General features: G+C 46.1%; 2 protein-coding genes across 3 annotated transcripts; one reads left to right on the forward strand and one right to left on the reverse strand.

Annotated features, from left to right (window-relative positions):
* Positions 1 to 3,834: 3,834 nt before the first annotated feature.
* Positions 3,835 to 4,698, forward strand: LOC100276698 (uncharacterized). The gene has a single exon (NM_001150425.2). The coding sequence runs from the start codon at positions 4,105 to 4,107 to the stop codon at positions 4,483 to 4,485; it is 381 nt and encodes a 126-aa protein (NP_001143897.2). The 5' UTR covers positions 3,835 to 4,104; the 3' UTR covers positions 4,486 to 4,698.
* A 3,724-nt stretch (positions 4,699 to 8,422) lies between these two features.
* On the reverse strand, positions 8,423 to 9,812 carry LOC100273935 (rhicadhesin receptor). Of its 2 annotated transcripts, NM_001324211.1 has the most exons (3): positions 9,568 to 9,738; positions 9,329 to 9,489; positions 8,425 to 9,175 (listed from the first exon to the last, which is right to left on the reverse strand). In NM_001324211.1, the coding sequence occupies exons 2-3, from the start codon at positions 9,447 to 9,449 to the stop codon at positions 8,640 to 8,642; spliced, it is 657 nt and encodes a 218-aa protein (NP_001311140.1). In that variant the 5' UTR covers positions 9,450 to 9,489; positions 9,568 to 9,738; the 3' UTR covers positions 8,425 to 8,639. The 2 variants fall into 2 exon arrangements, with proteins under 2 accessions (NP_001141799.1, NP_001311140.1); NM_001148327.2 differs by having other exon boundaries at positions 8,423 to 9,175; positions 9,329 to 9,812.
* Between the last annotated feature and the right edge of the window lie 12,122 nt (positions 9,813 to 21,934).

Raw genomic sequence — 21,934 nt, forward strand, 5'->3', positions numbered from 1 at the left:
CTAGTCACACCAGCATACCAAATCAAATACCTTCGGAAGTGGTAGTTTGTGTGCGGCTGGTCGTTGACATAGTTTAGATCCCCATGCTGATCCCATTCATCAATATAATCACGGTGGTGGGTCTCGAAGTTCGTGACCTTCTTTTGCCTCTGTCTGTCGAACCTGCAAAAGTTAGACACATATATTAGTAACTCATTGCATATTTGAAATAAAAGTTAGAATAACAAGTGGACAAAGTCACTCACTTATGAAGTTCTATTGAAGTCGAGAAGGGCTCCACCGGAACCTCCTGTCGCAATCCGAACTGTCGAGCAACTCTGTGGGGCAAGTGGTACTCAACAGCATAAAAACAAATGAGGGGACACCTCATTAGGTAGATGTTCTCGTCTATTGAGCACACACTGCTCAACTGTATGCTGGCGAAATATGGATCAAGATACGGTTGCCAGGTCACCTGGAAAAGTATTAGAATTCACATATAAGTTTATAGTCATTTTACCAACCTCTTAAGAAAAAAAGATAAAAGTAGACAACTCACCATCGAAGGAGTAAGTGCGTCGAGCTCGTTTGAGTACTCCACGTATGCACGCTGGTGTCGTGCGAATGGCTCCTCGACCTAGTCCCAGTGGTAGGCAGTCGTGGGCTTAAGCCGATGTCCGGCTACCACGAACCACTGACGAGGAGCAAACTCTCTGGGTTGACTGACGGGTATGTGTGCCCACATCCACAGGTAGACACACCCACCTAAGCTAGCGGTCCTCGACGAACGACGACAAGCCTCGCAAAGTTGCCTGTAGAGGAAGGCCAACACTGCAGAAGCCCAGCTGTAACCTCCTGTTGTATCCCAGTCAGTCAGGCAAGGCAGAAACATCCATGATGTGTTGTCGCCTGTCACGTCTGGAAAAAGAACTGAACCAAACAGGTGGAGAATCCAAGCTCGACAATGGTAGCCAATCGTCTGCTCGTCTGCACCAGGTGGACACTCCCCAAAAGCCTACCTAAGCCAGGTGAGTGGGACTCCGGTGTTGTGGCTACCTCATAGGTCATCAGGAAGCAGTCTCCCAAGGAAGGCCTCCACCCTCTGCCTCCAACCACCTGGTGCTGCCTGACCGGTCACTAGACGACCCATAATGCTGAGACCAAGAATCTTCTGGCAATCTTCCAGCGTCACAGTCATCTCACCGTAGGGAAGGTGGAAAGTGTGAGTCTCTGGCCGCCACCTATTGGAAGACAAATGAATACAAAATCATTAGTATGCAAAGTAGATGTGATTATTGTAAAAGTTAAACAAATATAGAAGTATTTACCTGTCGACCAGAGCCGTCAACGCCGCTGGGTTGAAAGTGGGCAGTCCACGGCGAACCTGGAACGATACGACGTCCAAGCCATCCCTCTATAGGAGAGGAGTGTACCTGTCATCATACCTCATCTCCTCCAGAAGCCATCGTCTCAGTGTAGGCAGGTCCTTGAAAAGTAAGCCTACCTTAATCTCAATGCTATCGACGTTATTCGGAGCCTCTAGCAGTTCATCATCACGTCCTTCTGCATATGCACCGGTGGAATGACTTAGACTGCTAAATTCATGTACTGCAGGGTCACGCTCGGGACACAAACATCTTATGAGTTCAATTTCTTGCTCGGTCATTTCTTGAACCGGACGGTCATCATCAAAATCTAAGGCCCGTGCAGCCTCATATGGCTCCTCCTCATCCTCAATCTGAACATCAACACTATTTGATGCCCTGCATATGTTTTCCATATTGTATGATACAGGCACATCAAGATAAGCACCATTATCTAGTAGTGGAGATCCTGCATCGCGTCGAAGGAGGAAATACTACATTAAAAAGTCTAATCAAACGAAATAACGATGGATACGAACAACGTGTTCAAGACACTTACTAGGATGATCCTGAATTGGATCCTAGGTCAATGGGATCTCCTGGGGGGTTACCACCGGATTAGAAGCCCCACATACGTCGTGAAGACGACGAGAAATCTCATACTCGTTCGGGCTCGATTGAGCATCGGCACAACAACCACTTCTTCCGGAAGCTCTAGCAAAGGAGCTTCAATACGAGATGCATTTGGCATTTGTGGAGACAACCCGACTGGAGCATCGCAATGACTAACAGATAACTTTCGAACAACCACATCCAAACATGGTGGAACAATCGTCTTCACAATTCTGACATATCTCACCCAATCATCTTCTGAGGCAATGGAGATCAACCGTCGGACAACTATCCCAGATGTAATATGGGTCAACAAACCCTGAACTCCTCACAAGCTCGAGCGAAAATCTGGGCAAAAGAGGGTCTTTCATTGAACATCATGGTCACGTTCTTCATACCATAAAAACTAGCATTCCCATAAACATCTGTCTCCACGCTTCCTCCATGGTATAGTGTCACTAGGGTGTCCATCTATTGCAAACATGGATTACTAACTCAATAATGCCAAGGTACTGAAGCCTAAATACTTACTAAGTAATAAATAAATAATAACTAGTTATTAACTACTAACTATATAGTACATATTAAACGAAATTATATAATCTATGAATAATGTACGAAAACAATGTATACCTGAGATCGCGTACGAGTCAAGCTAACGGTGACGAAGGTAGTCGGAAGGACACATATGTACAAAAAAACTACTGTCAATAAAAATTCGGCAGCACCTCCCCTATAAAGTGAGGTTTCTAAAACCTGCAAAGAAACGACAACGTGATGGTTGCCAACACACAAAACATCACGACAACTACATAATAAACAAATGCTAACCATATGATAAACAATGTAACAGTCAAAATCTCACGTCGGCCTTATTCCTCTATATGTTTGGTGTATATATCTTTAAAACAATACTCTCTTGTAAAAAATGTAACTATGAATTACGTTGTAACTATGAATCAATTATGAATTAACTATGAATTAATTATGAATTAACTATAAATTATATGTAACTATGAACTTTGTGGGGATGCACAATTACCACTCGCGGCGGCGGGGAACTCGCGGCGGCGGGGAACTCGCGGCGGGGAGCTCGGGGAGGACGACACGCATCGACGAGGGGCGGCGGGGAGCTCGTGGAGGACGGCTCGCGGCGACGAGGAGCTCGCAGAGCAAGCACGAGGGGGTGGGGCGGGCGGAACTCGCGGCGCGGAGGAGGTCACAGGGGCGGCGGGCCGCGCGGAGGAGCGACCGGCGGCGGGGGGGGGGCGCGGAGGACGACGCGGTGGCGATGGGGACCTCGCTGCGGCGGCGGGGCTGGCAGAGGCTGCGGCGGCGAGGCTCGCGGCTGCGGGGCCGGCGGTGAGAAGAGGCGGCGCGGGCAGAACAACGCGGTGAAGGAACAGAGAACATAAACGCGGTGAAGAAACGGACCGTGCGGCTAAATCCTAGCTCGGCGCCAAGATCTATGGCGCTGAGCTAGGTGCCCACGCAGGCTAACACGTCAGCCGTGGTCGCCAGCGCCACATCAGCGCTCGGCGCCATAGACCATGGCGCCGACCTGTGTTACCTCGGTGCCATGGGCTCTAGCGCCGAGCAAAGGGTACAAAAATGACATTAATTTTTTTTAGGATCCAAACGTGATTTTTTTCCCATGAAAGGGCCAAAATACAAAAAAATCGGACAATTACATTTGCCATGATCCGAATTTCATTTTATTGGCCAAAATTTGTTTTTTGTATTTTATATTTTGAATCGAAATCTATTTAAAATCCGAACGAAATCTATTTGTCGGCTAGTAGCGAAAACAAAAAAAAATAGCGAGAAAATAAACCGTGGGTATTTCTAAACCCGATATCCATCAGTCAACTGTCAATACGTGGATGGGCGGAGTGGGGAGGAAGAAGGCACAGGAGGTTGGGTTGGAATTGGATGGGAACGCCGGAACGGCACCGATTCCTCTCCGCAGCAGCACAAGGCCCCGTGCGGCCGTGCCGGCTTCCCCTGCCCCCCGTCTCTCTCTCCTCCATCTCCTTGCTGACACCTTTGCGTGCCCTGTGGTTCTGATCCGATCTATCCATCATCCAAGGCCGCCTCCATCCTGTCCCTGCTTCTCGCGCGCGCATGCACGCTAGGAGGGAGGATAGGAATGGCGACGGAGGTAAACCGGGACGCCAACGCTGACGACCCTCCTCTGCCGCAACCGGCCCCTTCCCCGTCGTCGGAGGGGAAGGATGCCAACAACATCAGGGACAGGGTATCCTTCTCGTCGTCCTCCTCCAGAGCGGCCCGCCCTTCGTGCTGGGGAAGCATCAGAATCATTCATCGGTTTGGCCGGATCCGGAGCCGGAGCCTGAGCAGAATGGGCAGCGACGAGCACGACACGCGCGCAAGCCTCGGGGGTCGTGGGCGCCGCTGCGGTTGCGGTTGCGTTTGCAGCGGCGGCAAGGCGGGTGCAGCGGTCGGGCCGACGAGGTCCCTCCTCCAGCGCAACGATTTCTACTGCGACGATTGCAACACGCACGCGTAGGAGACGTCCCTTCAGCTTTCTGCTGCTTCATCAGATTTTGCCCATGGTGTATGTTGTGCATCTGAATCTGATCAGGAGCGATTCAAGTTTTGTAGTGCTTCATCATTTTAGATAGCCGGTGTTTTCGCTATACTGTTTCAGTTACGTATTTGTTGCCTGAAATGTCCGTAGTAGCAATCATTTAGGCAGATCAGTTTATCCTAGAACATGAACAACTAAGAACTGTTTGATTCCTTTAGTCATCTGACTAAACTTTAGTTTAATCACTAAAATAACTCGTTTGGTTTCAGTGACTAAACTTGACTAAAAAACATTAATTGAAGTGAATAATAATTGCTTTACCTCTATTAATTAGTGGATGTCTGCTGCACTAAGAAAGAGAAGAGGACAAGTGAGATAAAAATACTTCTTTAGTCTCTTTTAGTCACCTCCTTAGTGACTAGATAACTTAATTTTAGTCATTCCACTTTAGTCATCATATTTGCTTCTTCAGGGACTAAAAGTGACTAAATTTTAGTTGCCCCCAAACCAAAAGAGAACTCTGCTACAGAATAAGGCTTGAAGATCTCGTAGTGGTGATTAATTGAAGGAAAAATAAACAGATCCAAGCTATGTATATTATAAGGAGATTGGCATGAAACAGATAACAAGTGACTGATGCAAAGAATCGATTCCTACCCACTAGCACGAAAAGGCTTCTACTCGGGGTACTTCGATTACAATGACAGCTGAAATAATAACTCATACAGAACTGGACAAATCTACTCTACTTTTCCAAGTCTCTGGAGACAATCAAAAGAATGTGGATCAGTAGCAAACCCCATCCCGGTGGTGTGGGGAAGTATAATCTAATCCAAGTAACCTTTCATCGTCGGAACGCTCAAAGAACGAGAGATTTGCTATCTTACCGTTATTATCAGTGAGCTTCGAAAATTTTACCATCGGGCTCATAAATCATAAACATAGATGGATACACAAATCATAAGCATAAACAACCGACGTAATAGTAAGAAGGCAACAGTCACAGCGGTAAAAGATCGATTATTCCCTGAACGAACCTTGCAGAAGAAAGCAGGCGGCACCAATCTTCACACAGATGCACAGATGAAAGAACCTAGCAGTTTTTCTGATGAGCGAATCTCACGGGCAAGGCCAAGGCCCTTGTACCACACGAGACCAGACGAGAGAGCGGGCCTAGCCCATTGAACGAGCCCTTGAGGACATTGTCCAGCAAGTATACCTGGACAGTCCAATAAAAAATTCATCGTAATACGGAGTGCCTTCACCGAGGAAGGATAAGCCTTTGGACAAACCAGCATGGCACCCGTGACTGTGACAGACCAAGCAATGCGCCAACCATGGAAGCAAAATCAGCAGTACCCCTACCCACTGACGTTTCTAGCCGTACGCCCGTCCACAAGAGAGCTGTGACGTTGCAGAATAGTGAGCTTCGTTCACGTCACGTGGTCAGAAAAAAGTCTGAGAACGGCAAATAGTGTTCACGTAATGCGTCAGGACTCTAAAGTATGAAATTATAAGGTATATACCATGGGTATCTTAAGCTATGTATTCAGCCGTGTCTAGTGGGTTAAACATAAAAAAAACTCAAGGCTCTTAATGCTCCAGATAGAAAACATTGCCTTTAAACGTACACACAAAGCGACCTTACTAGCTTTTATGACATGAGACTTTGTTGCTGGCCTTTTTCTTGGTGTTGAGCTTTTTTTCCTATAGCACCCAATAGACCGTGGTGGACTACCACTATCCAACCATGCAGAGCTATAATCATCATCTAAGTTGAGACACGATCTTTTGCTTCCATCTCTGGAGTCGTCGTCACTATGCTGCACACACCACCTAGGCTGATGGCGAAGGACATGTCATTTGTGCTTCAGCTTGAAGTCGGTTTTATCAGGCTTGTTGCTAAAGCTCCTTTTGGCTGATTCAACGAGCATAGCATCATCCACTTCGCTCAGTCGGACCACATGCAAGCGGTTGTAGAAGCCATTGAAGAGGGTGATCTTGCGGTTATTTATCGACCACCGATCCTTTAGCTGCTTGGGGTACGGTAGCGAGGAGCTTCTATTGTGGAGTTGTAGATACGGGCTATTTGGCCCTAGAAGATTGATCCATTCATGTCATTGCCCTCAACTGAGTCCACAGAGTGCAGTAGCCACATGTGGACTTATAAATTTATGAACTCAAAATTTGTTGTTAACCTAAAAGTTATGTTCAGTTTATAAATATATGTGTGTGCCTATTAGCTTCCTCTAGTCTCTTCACCAATGGAATTGAGTAGCAATAGAGTAAGTGGATCGGGTTCGAAGCTACATCGCTATGGCTGCTTTAGGACACTATCATACATTCACGGACAAAATACATGATGAGCACCAAATGGAGGAGCAAATGGATGAGGAGCACCATATGAATACCCATACGAGTATGGAGGAGGATATGAATAACGAAAGGTTAAGAAGGAGGAGTGTCAATGGTAGGAATGTTGGTGATAGGATTTTTATTAGCAAGAGGAGCATCCACGGATTATTCAGCTTTTTGGGGGTATGGTGGCAAGGAGCTTCTATGGTGTAGTTGTGGGTACTGACTAACTGGCGAGGACCTATAAATTTATGAACTCAGAAATGATTGTTGATCTAAAAATTTTGTTGAATTCAGAAAAAATATATGTGCTTACCAACATTTCATCATGCTTCTTTGTCTAGTCCCTTCATTGTTGGAATTGATGAGCACAGGAGGAAGTGGACTGGTTCAAAGAAGCATCGTTGTGGTTGCTTGGGGCACTATTATGCCTACATGAGGATAAAATGGAGGACGAACACCATATGGAAAAGGACCACCAAACGGCGGAGCGGACGAAGGAGGAACACCATAGGATCTATATGGAGAAGGACCATACCGGTATGGAGGAGAGCATGGATAAGTGAAGGTTGATGAGGAGTATTGATGGTTGGAGCTTTAGTAGTAGTAGAAGGAACATCGGTGGTAGATTTTTTTATTGGCAATAGGAGGAGCATCCATCCATGGATGGTTGATAGGGATACAAAGGAGGAGGATATCAGTATGGAAATATAAGTTGCAGACTCAGGAAACGAGGACGGGCAAGAAAATCCTCCCAACGACGATGGGCGGGAGAAAGATCATCGAAAAAGATCTACACACCAGCAGGGGTTCCGGGACATTCTGGAGATTGCTCGTTGAGCAAGTCAGTGAAAGTTTCAAAGTTTGGACTCTATCTAGAATCCATACTGAAATTAGAAGCATTTTTTACTCGTTCCCATTTTTTTACTTCTAGAAGCTAATAACTCTTTCATTAAATTTCTTCTAATCCTAACAAACAATACTACTATATATATAGGTAGCAACAGCTAGTTGTTAAGTTCTTAAATAAATTGCAATCATATTAGTTGTACCCTATGCTATGTTCAGATGCTATCACACATCAGAAGAGGTCCTTACACACAATTAAAAACAAGAGCATTGAAATAACTACAATATTATTAAATAAATCATGTGTAGATATTCGGCTTAGTTTTCCTATCAAGGACATATTGTGTAACTTAGCTGCAAGACAAGTCCTTCAAAGTAGTATTTTATTTTTTAAATTCATCTCGCTATGTATTGTTCATTACCCTCGGAAGGCTACTTCATCTTTAAATGATTTTGAACAGAAGTCTATAATTTGACTAATTATCTGCCTTACAAAATTTGACTTTGCTTAGGTTAAATTATGTCTTAGCATTTGTTGGACAGAAGAGAACTTCCCATGTCCCCAAAATAAATATCAGTCTCGGGTTAGAACCTCGATCTTGTCAACCGTTGACTTCATGGCCTACAATCGTGGGACAAGGACAGCCAACGGCGTCCGCGCAAATCGCTGTTATTAATCTCTCAAACATTTTGCAAGCACAATCCGACACGGTTGAGAAGGACCAAGTCAAAGCAACCCAGACGACGATAGAATTGATTATTTATCTTATTTATCGGAGCACAAGCAACTCCCTCCGGTCCGCACAAATTAGCAGTAACAAGCGTGGTCAGCAATGTCTCGAACCAAACCAAGCGAAGACGAACAAATCGAACTGCACACCGCGGGGATTTATTATTGAGAAAATCAAGGGAATGCAGACGTTGGATCTCTACTTGGGCGCGAAGTTGGCCTTGATGTGGTCCACCTCGCCGCTGCTGATGCGGAAGGCCTTGGCGAGGATGTCGGAGGGCACGGGCGGCACGGCGCCGAAGAGCGTCATGGCGATGGCCTGCGTGCCCTGGAGCTGGCTGTTGAAGGCGGCGACGACGGCGGCGGGGCCGTGCCCCCTGTTCTGCTGGAAGTGGACGAGGCCGCGCGGGAAGACGAAGACGTCGCCCTTGGTGACGGTCTTGGTGAAGAGCGCGTTGGCGGTGGTGATGAAGCCGACCTCGAGCGTGCCCTCGAGGACGAAGATGATCTCGGTGGCGCGCGGGTGCGTGTGCGGCGGGTTCTGGCCGCCCGGCGCGTAGTCGATGCGCGCCATGGAGACGCCCAGCGTGTTCACGCCCGGGAACTTCTCCACGTTGGCCGCCGTCACCACGGAGCCCGCCGGGTTGTTGGTGTTGCCCGGGTTCCTCAGCCCGTCGAAGAAGAAGTCGTCCGCCGAAAAGTTCGCCTTGCACGCGAACCCGTTCAGCTTCACCGCTGCACGGACACGACACGCACGTACGGGGTCAGCAGCAAGTCGATTGTTTGTCGCGATACATATAAAAACACAAGAACAAGACCACCAGGACAAGAAGCAGATGATGCCAGGAAGCTAGCTTTATTGAGAAGACCGATCGGGTTTTGACTCACGGGAGGCGTAGTCAGCCGGGCAGACGTCCTGCAGCATGTCGGGGTCACCGGCGAGGGCCGGGGTGGCGAGCGCGAGGACGACGGCGCAGGCCGCGGCGACGTAGAGGTGGACCTTCGCCATGAGCGGTCAGTCAGTGGATGGAGTGCCGCTTCCCTGATCTCTGCACGTTGGCGAGTGATGAGTAGTAGCGTGCTCTCTTGTGTCAGTGATGGAGCTGGGAGCACAGCACACAATGAACCTGTACTTATAGAAGGCAGGGAGATTAGCCAGGCGGCCTAGCTAGCCGACTGGAGCTCTGAAACCACGGGGAAAGCGGCGGCGACGACGGGGGTAGCCGGGTGGGAAAAGAACAAGGACAAGCAAGACGCCAGCTTCCTGGCTGTTAAGATGGGAGCGTCGTCGCCGTTGAGATAGAGTTGTTTATGCAGCGTGGGCGAACTGCTACACATGCATGCCGGGTACTTGGGGCAGCCGAGCTTGGACGCAGTCCTCGGCACGTCGCGGGGTTAATTATTCTGTGCGTGGCAGATGGGCGTCCGTGGCAGTGGGACGACAGCGGCGGATCCAGGGCCACCGTCTCCAGTCCAGGCGTCCAGCTTCGTTCTCTGCCTCCGTTTCGTCATCCGTGCCTGTGCGACAGGCCGGGTTTCTTGCTTCGTTTCGTCCTCGCGTCGCACTCGGTCCTCCCGACCCATAGCCCACCGTCATGGCATTGTGCCATTTGCTTACTCCTTTGCCTTGGATGAACCAACGGTTCCGTTCAGGACTTATTCACTTATTCCTATCTCAGAAGGATTGAATGATATTAGAAAAATTTATGAAAGATTTTAACTCGTTTGAGATTCAAACCTACTCAATTCCATTCAATTCAAATGAATTGAGAACAAATCGAACACGTTTCTAGAAACGGAGAAGAGACAGCGCCCTGATTGCACGGGCCACAGGCGTCGACCCGTGCAGCAGGATGCATGGGCGATTAATCGCACATGGGTTGCAGCTCAAACGGTTGGCTCTTAGCACATGGCATTCGTACCATTTTCAGGAGATTGTTTTAGGATCACGTTGTACAGTGGTGCTGGTAGTAGTCAAGTAGCGGATCCAGAAATCTTCGACAGCCTAGACAAAGATAATATTTATACTGTAAACATATAACTTTACATAATTTTTATCTATATTTAATTATAATTTATTGCTTGTTGCATGTGTATAGATTCATTAGCATTAGTAGAGTAGCTCATCTTTACTATATTAAAGCACTCGTTTCAACGGTCGTCCCGTGTCATATTTTTACAAATAACCCCATATCTATTTTTAACTAAGTCGCTGCAGCCTGGCCCCTTACAATCTCCACGTTCCAAACCACACCTCCACATATAGATGGCCAAACGGGCGGCCCGACGACGCCCCGAGCCGCAGCTTCGTCCCAGGCCAGCGTGACCGTGTCGGGCCGGCCCGTTAGCTCGTCGAGCTATTTGGTTAAATCAGCGTAAAATATTAAAAAGTGATGCAGGAGGTGGTGTTCGAACCCACCCCCTGATGGAAAAAGGGTGGGAGACAATGGATAAAGTTGTCTAACGAGTAGAACATCATGCTCAAGTGTTTTTAATATAGAATACTAGGTAAGTGCCCGTGCGTTGCAACGAAACCATATAATAACACGATAACTTATGTACATATGTGTTATATTGTTATGGGAAAATGTTTCGGAATCCATTTGTGATCCTATCCATACATAAATTTTGTTATTTTAATCTAATAACATACATCTATTCCATGCCACAGATTTTCCTTCTTTGTTCATCCGACCATGGTGCGCTTCCTGCCCCGTTGCCTCATTGTTTTGCGAAGAGTAGACAAAAAGTCACTACTCACATCAGTGCAGCTAGCAACGAAGGCCATGCGCTGCCACAGGGGCCAACAAGACCATGCCATACCTTGAGCCAGCTTGTTCTGGGTGGAACACCATTGCTTCGAAGCCTTTCTGTACGCCGCAAGGATTTTCTCCATCTGGTTTATCATCAAGATCAGTGCTGTTACCCACATAAGTTTGCTAAGGCATGATTAACACAACATAACAGACCTGCATAAAAACCATAGGAAACAATATGCCACTAACAAAAGGAAAAAAGCATAAATCCAATTGCAACTGGACTAATCTGTGATGTAGAGTCGTAAATGTTTGCACAGATCAGTCGAGCCCAAGCACAAAATAACAGTTTAGCAAAACCAAATATTGACCAAACATATCAATGGAAGCAACTTGAATATCGATTAAGCCTCCTCACCACATCCCCACAGGACGAATGCATGGAAATCAAAGCTCTCTCTAGCACATATAAGTCCACCGCTTTGTCCTCAGGAATTATCGATGTGAAACTCAGACAGAACTTGCCAAGATTTAACATATATTAGTTGCAAATCAATAGCCACGATGCAACTCAGATGGGTCGATTGCTGCTGACCTTGACAGCCATAAACTCGACTCCATAGCTTAATAAAGTGAATGCATTAAACAGAAGGTGTTGGCGAAAAGGATATTGTACCCACCAATTGATTGTTACTGTTCTTAATCATCATGTTTGACGTGGTCAAATCACCATGAACAAGGCCTCCATCGTCATCGTCCTCGCTAGCTGGTCCATGTTCCATGGCTCTCGATCAGCTCTGTGCCCGGTGTCGGCCATCGACGAGTTCGATCTGACCGACGACCGATGGATGGATGGATCGACCATTGATCGTCTCGTGCAGCAGGCCTGCATGCTCAGTCAGCTACTATATACACCTATAGTAGTAGCTATATGCACCATTGATCTGTTTGTAATTGTTCACTTCGTAGCATCATGAAGCAAAGAAGACATACCAAGCACAGGAAGCTCGATGCATGACAAAAGCAAGAAGGCTTGGTGAACAATTACAAACAGAAGCGAAGGACTGCCTGCATATGTTGGAGGGATGCTCATTAAGGCAAGGAAAAGTTGTTTACTTCAAAAACTACAATCGTACAGCTGATTCAAAAATTGTAAAATGTCCGCACCATGTGTGCCGCCATCGGACAGCCACTTGATGAACAGCTCGTTTCTTATCGTCGAGAGCCCTGATTGCTGCCTTCACAACCTGGATGAACGCTCAGTCTGGTGAGTTCTTTTTAGTAAGGGCAGATTGGTCACTGATGCAAAAATGTAACAGCAGTCAGCCACACTAGGAAGGATACCCTAAATCCCTAGTAACACATAGAAAACTAACCTTTCGCCGCACAGGATAAATCTTTGGGTGAGGAAACGTCGAAAACGCTACTAAACATTGTAATACTGTCTCCCACACAACCTAAGAGGAAAAGGTTGTTAAACTGACATACTAATTCACACATGTAACAGAGGTACAATTAGTATGGATGGATTAATAAAAATAGCAGTAGGGTCACCATCATGTGAGGATAGGAAACAAGTTCACTAAGAACGCTGATTGTGATTTGGATGTTGTCCAGAATGCACTCTTTGCCTGGTTAGAAAAAAACTGAAGTTAATGACAAGATCAAATAAATTGCATTAGATCAATATCTTGAAGGCAATATCAAAGAGCACAAAAGTAATTTATCCATCTGGAGGCCACAACCTATATTAAATATAAACTAAAAGTTGGCGAGAATGTAAGAACAAAACAATAAAAATGGTCCAACATTTTTCATCCATCAACATTCCAGAGAAGACAAGTAACAAACTGTACACCTGATCCTTATCCCCAACATCCATACTTAATTTAGCTAAGCTATCAACCATCATGAGTAAAATCTGCAAGATGGGGAATAATAAGTTAATTTGACTGTGAATGCTAATATTACATGGACATATGTATATCATAATCAAAATAGTTGTAACCTAGTGTGCTTCAGTTATAACTGCTGGTACTGGAGCATTGGAAATGATATGCCCAAAAGCTTGGTATAATGCCAATCTGCAATTGATAAGGATTCTATCATTTTAAGAGATTATAATTCGGCAAGCTAACAATACACAAGCAGTTCTTAAATTAGTAAATAAAACATATAAAATAGCCATCAAGATGCAATAGCAACCAATTGTTCTACCATATCATCTAATAATGACGTTACGTGCAAGGAAAATTACTTCCTTTTTACATTGTGCAAGGAAGATGGTGTTATGTGGTTTTCTCGACTGGATGCTTTCCCAAAATATGAATGGCATAATGAATTGCACCTCTTCTAAATCCATGGCAATTCAGTTCGTTTTAGGTTGCCGGCACTTTTTTTGTTAAATTAGCGTATGAGTGTCAGAGACGGGTGGGATTGCAAGAATCTTTATGTTTGATCGGGCTGTCGCTCTAGATAGAGCAACATATAGTTGGCCATCAGAGAACACTGGTTTGGGCAAGTATACACCAACATTGGGAATAGTCTGACCCTGTGCTTTGTCAAACACTACCTACATGAAACTAAAAGAGCCCCTAGCTCCGCACCGACGTAAAACTACAGCGAACAGGATTCCATGATGAACGACGACAATCGTTTAGTACCATGAATGTTAACATGTTTTCGTATGATCAAATTTAAAACTGTTTGACTCAGCACCATACTATAAAACTGCACCCTTCTACGGTTGAAACACAGAGCGTTATTCAGTCCCAACATCTATATGCTATAAATATTTTTTTCCAGACATCAAAAAAGTGTTGCTGCTCATGCAGAAACATGATGACCTGGGACACCATTGGTCCACTCCGCTCATTCTAAAATGTGAATATAATCCATGGGTTCCCAGGTAAAATTTGGAAATAGCAAGCACAAAACAATATGGAAGATGGGAACACCATTGGTCCTAGAAAATGTAGTGACAGTCATCTAGCAGAGTAGTAGCGGCTAATATATTTTATATTGTTCAAGTTTTATTTGATCAACCCAAAATAAGTAAATCAAAATGAAGCCTGGTTTTATGTGTCAATTACTAAGTTTATAAACTGTGAATAATTTTTGAAAGCATGTCATTTGCATGAGAAATTAGTAAGTCAAGAAACAAATAATGAAGTAAAATAGTAGTCTGCATATCAGAGTGTATTTGTGGTTTACCTGGGAAAAATGAGCCTAATGCAATTGGCCTTCTTTGAGCACTTTTGAAATAACGAGTCAAGAGTCCCGTTTCAATATAAAACCTATGGATGGAAGCACATTATAGTAACTTAATAATGATTGCTTTGCAGCAAAACCAAATGATAAACATATTTCTTACAAAAGTTTGCATTGCGCAGTATAGTGTGTAAGCAATTCTCTAAAGTTTTTTCCTTTGGATTAAGAAGAATAACTTAGAGAGTACAATGATCCCAAGACACACCTTGCACCCCTTTTACAAAATCATTTGTCTTTGATTAAGTATTACAACACAACTAAACAGAAATGCTAGCCTGCTACAGTTTAGACGGACAGTATGAGAGTGGTACTGATAGCAGTATAGTACAATAGTACTTCTAATAGCCTGATTTTCTTGGTAGCTTCAATTAGGCACTGATTTTGCTGGTTAGTTCATTTGCATGCTACAAACTGCTTATTCAGATTCATAGTTTGAGAGGTAAAAAATTTTATAAACAAAGCTAGTTTTGCAGATTGGCGAGTCTTCTGTTTAACTATGATATTGTCCCCAATGTACAAGTATGATTCCTAGATATGCTGTCTATAAGAACGAAAGCAAGCAAGAGGGGATGCAAAGGTTTGAGTGAGGCTAACCAAGGTGCGTGTAGTTGCAAAGGAGCCACAACACCTCCCAGTTTGTTGTTCGCTTTGCCGTCGCAGGGAAGAATCACCTTGCACCAACCACGCCTATGCAAGTAACCGTCGCATAGAATAAATTTGCTAAGCCGTGCAAAACAATTTAGATACCAGGGAGCTCCAGGAAACACTCACCTTCAGCTGTGTATCCTTAGTAATCCTGCTGCGCGTCGTCGTCGGGGAACATGACGCTACAGGCGCCTTCCACGCTGCCATCTCAGTAATAGAAATATCTTACCTTTCTGTAGCTTCATTGGGTTGAGGAGGCGCGATGGCGGGTTGCTTTAGGTTTAGGGATCTAGCTCCGTGTTGTCGTCGGGGAACACGACGCTGCAGGCGCCTTCCACATCTCAGTGTCCTCCTCCACCTTCCTCTTCAGATCAGATCAGCACTCGACATTCCAATGGGAGGTGCCTCGGTACGATGCGGTCGCCGAGGCCGAGGCCACACGCCTTGTTGGTGTCGATGTCGGCGTAGAGCGGCAGGATGCGGCGAGGCGGAGCACACGCAGGTGTGGGCGGAACTGTCAAGGAGCTAATCGCAGCACCAGCTCTCGCGCGCGGCGAGCGTACACCATGGCCTCGCCGTCCCACCCATCCATCAGCTGAGGCGAGACGCGGCCGGGTTGGAGAGGCGACGAGGGGGTGGCTCGGTGGCCAAAAGGCAGGACATGACGAAGGGGCATGGCCTCCCTGAATCGCCGGTGAAGAAGCGGGCACGAGCGAGGAGCTCCTACGATGGAATCCGGTAGTGGTCTGGGGGAGGGGGTGCCGATGTCGAACAAGGGCGGGGTCACGGGATCCCCCCCCAAGCGAGCTCCCCACTTCACACCGCCACGGTACCCCAACCGCGACGCCGGTGACCTCTGCACCGCATCGCTCCAGCCGATCGTTCCGAGGTAAACCTTCCCAACTCGATGGCGCTCCGGCTGCATGTATCTCCGTTCGATCTGTTCGGTCGCCAGTCGTGTCGACCCCCCCCCCCCCGAGCTAGGAGCTTCTACGATGGAATCCGGCAGTGGTCTAGGGGAGTGGTGCCGATGTCGAACGAGGGTGGGGTCACGGTGTCCCCGTGGATGCCTCTAGCGCCTGCGCCACCATGGAGTGGTCACGGACGGAGGACGGTGTTGGACTGCGGCGGTCGTGGATTCGGGCATCGCCGGGGGGGAAGGCCTCGAATCCCGGATCCCTGTCACGGCGGACGCGGCGCAGGGCAGCGGTCGCGGACAGCTTCGGCGCGGGGCGAGGGAAGCAGGGCAGCGGCCGCGGACGGCTTCGGCGTGGGGAGAGGAAAGCTGGGCAGCGGTCGCGGACGGCTTCGGGAGATGGGGGCAGGGACACGTCGCTGGCGGGGGCGGGATTGCAGGGAAGGGACGGCGCGGGCGGGGGCGGGATTGCAGAGAGGAAGACGGCGCAGGCGGGGGCTGGAGCGGGGGCACGGTGAGGGTGGTGGTCGACGCCCTCGCTCTAGCCTTAAGGTGTAGTAGAGATAAGTTGTACATATGTATATACGTTTTTTTTGTAAAATAAAAAAAATATAATTGTGCCGGACAGGGCCAGCACTACTGGTCGAGGCTATGGCCCAAGCACAGCATGATGCTCATGTCGGGCTGGCACAGGCACTATTAAATGGGTCGTGCCCCAGGCCAGGACGCCAAACAAAGCCCATTTGACCATCTATACCTCCGCACGATAATGATGGTCCTCGCCTCAGTTGTTACAACCTCGTTCGCCATCCTACTTCTTTTTTCTCTCTCCACGTGCCTCCGCCTCCGCGCCACCCCATTCTGGGTAGAGGGCGTGGGAGCAGGCGCCTGCTCGCTGTATTCATCCGACACCAGCCTCGACACCGATCCGCGCAGTCGGTGCGTCCAAGGCTAGGAAAGGCACTCGCATTCTCTCGTCCTTCTCGGACTGACGCCTTGTGCGGGTGCCTCTCGGTTTGGAGCTGCTCCGACTGGGCTTTTTTCTCTGCTTGTGTGCTCTCTCCCTATATGATCTAGCGTATACTACCTATGTCGCCTCCAGATGCCCAGGTCTTCATCGTGTCCTTCTCCAGCAACGAACAGGTATGCTCGCCTCTTCCCTTCCCTTCCTGCTCTATGAAGCCTTGGAAGTGGGGGAGGCGAGGGATGTGGGTCCCTGATTTGCTGTCTATGGTACCCGTTCGATGGCTCAGCATCGCCTGTCTACATGGTCTTTCCCTTACCACGGTGTCGACTTGATATGCTTCTACCACTTCTATGTACCTGTCACCCATCATTTTGTCATTGCAAAAATTATTGTGTTGTTCCTCTGTTGTTTTGGATGTTAGTTTTTTGTGCTAAGTACCGAACATAATTTGGGCGTGTTAATACTTTATTTATTGTCTGCACATGGTTTGTGTTCTTCTGATGATGGCTCATGGATCTTGCAAAATATGTGTTAGGATTTGGAGATCCAAGCAGGTACTACCACAAGGTGCTCGTCCCTTGTGTTCTTGGCTCTTGCATGCATTAGGTCGTTTCTGAGACCACAGTGGCGCAATGGACTCCATGGTATTTGAGGTTGCTGAATTGGATGAAGCAGCAATGATTTGTCTCGCTAACAGTAAAAGGAAAGGTTATTTGTTGGTTTCAAACGTTAGTGATTGCTATGAAGTACCATAATTTGTATAGAGCGCATCCAGTTTTTATTGTTGACTAACTTTAGCAACCACTGCATATTTTGATCTATCTTTTTTATAAGTTTGAGTTCATGTGACTTATTTTAGAAACTTGAGCTCACAATCTTTCTCTTATTTGGTCTTTGTATTGTGGAATTATGTTATTTTATAATCTCTATTCGTTCAGTCAGTCATTGTTAACTCTTTTCTAATTGCTCCCTTCACTGATCGTGTTGTACCAAGACATATTGAGTAAATTGTTGGACGCAGTCTTAGTGGTTACACTTAGTGGTTACACTGATCTGAGTTTAGGGTCTGTTTGGTTCATCTATAGATCTCTAAAAGTCTAATTCTAGCTTGTGAGCTAACAATTGTAAAAAAACTAAAATTTGTTTGGTTAAAACAAATGTCAACTATATATTCTATAAAAGCATAAGAGCATGACATTTTATAACATGGATGATAAGAATCTAAAAAAAATCTAGGGTAGGTGTGAATTGAACTAGAGGAATATATAGATTTATAGGAATCTATTCAAGAATATGTACTGGTTTGGTTGAGATTCCAAATTTTTGGCAGCGAATCTGCTTCAGGAAGATGAACCAAACACACCCTTAGTAGTATCTATGTACACCTATAATGGAATTCGGGTAGACCAGACCGAACCGGATAAGGCTCAACCAGCACCCTGGTGATATGGCTGTGTGCGATCGATACCGACCACCATAGCTCCATCTAGGGCTAGACAAAAAACCCGTGACCCAAAACCCGAAATACCCAAACCCGAAATATCTGAAACCCAAATTTCGTTCAGGAATTTCGGGTAACAACTTGCAAAACCCGAATTTATTTCGCGTAATTCGGGTATCATAATCGGGTACCCGAGATACCCGAATTACCCGAACTTTCATGTGTCATGTACTCATGTCATTCTTAATTATTAATTTGTGTATATATAATTATGTGTAAGTGTGCATGACTTATGAATGTAGATTGCTTGTGTTTTATGTCCATGTATATCATTATTCAAACTACATTTTTATACTAATTTAATAAAGTGCATATGTCTTTATAAAGAAAATATAGAAGATGTGAAAGAGAAAGATCTGCATTATTTTTACAAACTAAGTAATCTTTTTTTAAAAAAAAAATTACATCACATTTATTTTGGTTGAATTATATAGCCTTTTGTTTAATTATATGACCAGTTGCATTTTTATTTTAATAAGATATTATGTTTCGTTTCAAATAAAAGTGTATAAAAAAAGTTAACGTGGAGCTGAAGTGTCTATAAACTGCACTGGAGCAATAGATAAGAACTGGCGAGATATGTAGACGTGCAACAAGCACCAGCTGCGTTGAATATATAGTATAATAGTAGGAGGACCGCAAGAGTATATGTTTATATGCCCTATTTGTTACAATTTTATGCAACTGCTGCTTAGACGTATACACTGTATTCTGGACCTGTTTTCTGACGAGCCACATGTTGCTGGTACACTAGTGCTAGTATATTACTAGAGGGTTTTTTTTTTGTCATACGAATAATAAAGTTTGCTGAATCAGTCGACAAACAAAACGCATAAACAGTATAGTACATTTATACCCTGCTCTTTGCCCAGAAGCTAGCTGTCTCCGGTCTCCTGTCCCTGTCTGCATCGACCCTCTTCGCACACCGAGGATGCGTGAGATTAATGTCGAAAGTGACGGGAGAAGGAAAAAAATGGCGGATCAGCGCAGTGGCTATCAGCCCGGAAAGTTCCTTTGCTGTAAAGATCGGAGAAGAAGAAACTGGGGGAACGCCGGGAGACTTGTCTCGTTTTTCGCAGGGTTTTCAGGCTGAGCTGAACTGGAGGAGTCCGATCTTATTTTACTGCCATCAAAAGCAAACCGACGGTGCACCGGGTTTTTCTGACCAGGTCCTGGCCAACCAGACCATAGGAAAATCGAGTATGTTTTGTTCATCTCCTCTAAATTATAATTTTTTTATATTGTATTTAAATATACGCTAAGTCTAAATTCATAATAAAAACAATAGGAAACAGAAAATTCAAAACTTTTTTTTATAATTTAGGGCGGAGAGAGAAAAACACTTTATTATCCTAAGACTAAGACTAATTAAATGCGGTAGCTTGTTGCTTGCAACGTACCCGAGGGAGCTGCCGCACCGTCTAGAAGCAGCAGCATGTGTCAGACGGAGATTGTTGTATTTTTTATTTATTTATTTTGCAAAGAAATAGGGTGGACAAAAACTGAGACTGGTTTTCAAAAAGAAGGGAGCGGTACTAACTAACCACTGCAGTACCATTCAAATTTACCTCAGCCAGCCAGCCAAGTCCCGTGCTGCTAAAATAAAACCGGTCGCTGGCTGGCTTCACCAACCCAACAACCACCACCCCCAGCGAGTCAGCGACGCGCGCGGCCGGACTCGACGCCCCCAGATGGCCAGATGAGACGGTGGCCGGCTTGAACAAGGCTATCCTGTCTTGGAAAATGCCAATCGTCGACAGGACCATGGCCAACCGAGGCTGTCCTGTTCCAGATGAGACCACGGCAGGACGGAGTTAGTAGCCATCAGGTCGGCCGTCGCCGTCGCCGTCGGGGACCTGCTGTGGCAGCTGCCGCTGTGTGCTTTTCTGCTGTTGGCCTGTAGCTGCTGCTGCTGGTGGTGGTATGTGCTGACGACGCGCCGGCGATGGCGAGTGAGTGCACGGCATTTCCTTGTCCCAGACGATTGCCGTCGCGCGCCGGCGCCTCGTCACGCAGTGCGCTCAACTCGACCCGGCGGCTTTTGGGCGCTTTGTCCGTGACCTGCACCTGCCGTCTTGTCGCCGTGGGATTTTAATTTAGCTATTGTTTTGAGCGAGGGTATAGTTAGTTAGTGCCTCGTCTGATGCATGCGCATCTCTCGTATACAGTTTTTTTTTATCTAGGTTTGTTTAGTTGCAGCGAAGAGCAGCCGTGGGGGCGCGCTTGATTCGAGTTTGGGAGGCCAGTTTAATTAAGCTCCCAAGGGCACGTATACACGTAGCAAAAAAATCGAAAGTGCATGTCTCTGCATTATTAGGAACTTGGAGATATAGGGCAGCTCCGAGAGCTCCGCCAAACTGGACCTAAAATACAGTATGGCTTTTGGGTTCAAGCATTTTCTCATCTATTACAATTATTACAAATAATAGCATAACATACAAGATTTTTTTTTGGCTAAGACATAAAAAATATTGATATACCCAAGAGAAGAACAACAACAACAACAAAAAAATCGAAGTCTTCAAATAGCATATACTTTCCGCCCCATGGGACGACTGTTGGATCTTTTATGGGTCTGACCCATTTATTGAATAAACTCTATGGTGTGTAGTGGTGGAGAATACCAATCGTACCATATTGGAAGTCCAAGAGTCTTTTGTCTTGACTTATATGGTGGGAATTATTCCACCTAACTTGAGAATTCAAGAAACGGACAAGGACGTGCCACACGCGCGCGCACGCGCCGCCGCCGCCGGCCGGGCCGGGCTCGGGCCAGGCGTTGCGTTGCGTTGCGTGGCGTGGCGTGGCGTGGCAGGCAGGCGTGGTGTGGTTGTGTTAATTTTTAGCACTCACTATCCTCCGCGTAACACGCGACCCTTCTCCTTCAGCTTCCCTCTGCGAGAGGTTAAATAGAGGAGAACCCCTGGCACTTGGTACACGTGAATAGAAACCATTTCAGAGTCACAACACAGCCGCAAGTGAGAGTGTTCCCATCTCGTGACTCTGCGCGCACAGAGAAGCGAGAGGGCAGGTGCCTCCGGAGCCCTTGCCGTTCAAAACCTTGCACGGGGGATCGGCAATTAGGTTTTTGGGGAGCGTCTACGCGACTGCCCAAAACGTCTTCTTCCTGGCGACATGACAAGGGAAGCTGGACAAGGATCCGGATCATCAGAGCGTATGAGAGGGTATGATCAATTTATTTCCCTACTGTTTTGCGTTCTGCAGATTACATATGTTTCATATATTCACCTCTGTTGTTTCATATGTAGTCATGTATTTATCTCATCTGTTCTGTCATTTTATAATATGTTATATCTGTTTGTTTTAATTCTACAGTCATGCTGTTTATATTGCTATCTACTTATTTTTAGTTGTTCCGTAATAATTCATGAGCCATGTTTATATACTTATTATATTCATATGATTCATATGCTCTATC

The sequence above is a fragment of the Zea mays genome, chromosome 3 (genome assembly GCF_902167145.1).
Source record: "Zea mays cultivar B73 chromosome 3, Zm-B73-REFERENCE-NAM-5.0, whole genome shotgun sequence".
NCBI classification, from domain to species: Eukaryota; Viridiplantae; Streptophyta; class Magnoliopsida; order Poales; family Poaceae; genus Zea; species Zea mays.

What these genes read in the sequence shown, in the direction of transcription:
- LOC100276698 (NM_001150425.2), top strand. Translation starts at nt 4,105, where the DNA reads ATGGCGACGGAGGTAAACCGGGACGCCAACGCTGACGACCCTCCTCTG.
- LOC100273935 (NM_001148327.2), bottom strand. Translation starts at nt 9,449, where the DNA reads ATGGCGAAGGTCCACCTCTACGTCGCCGCGGCCTGCGCCGTCGTCCTC. An exon ending in CCCGGCTGACTACGCCTCCC is followed by an intron (nt 9,176 to 9,328) that starts GTGAGTCAAAAC and finishes GTGTCCGTGCAG; the next exon opens with CGGTGAAGCTGAACGGGTTC.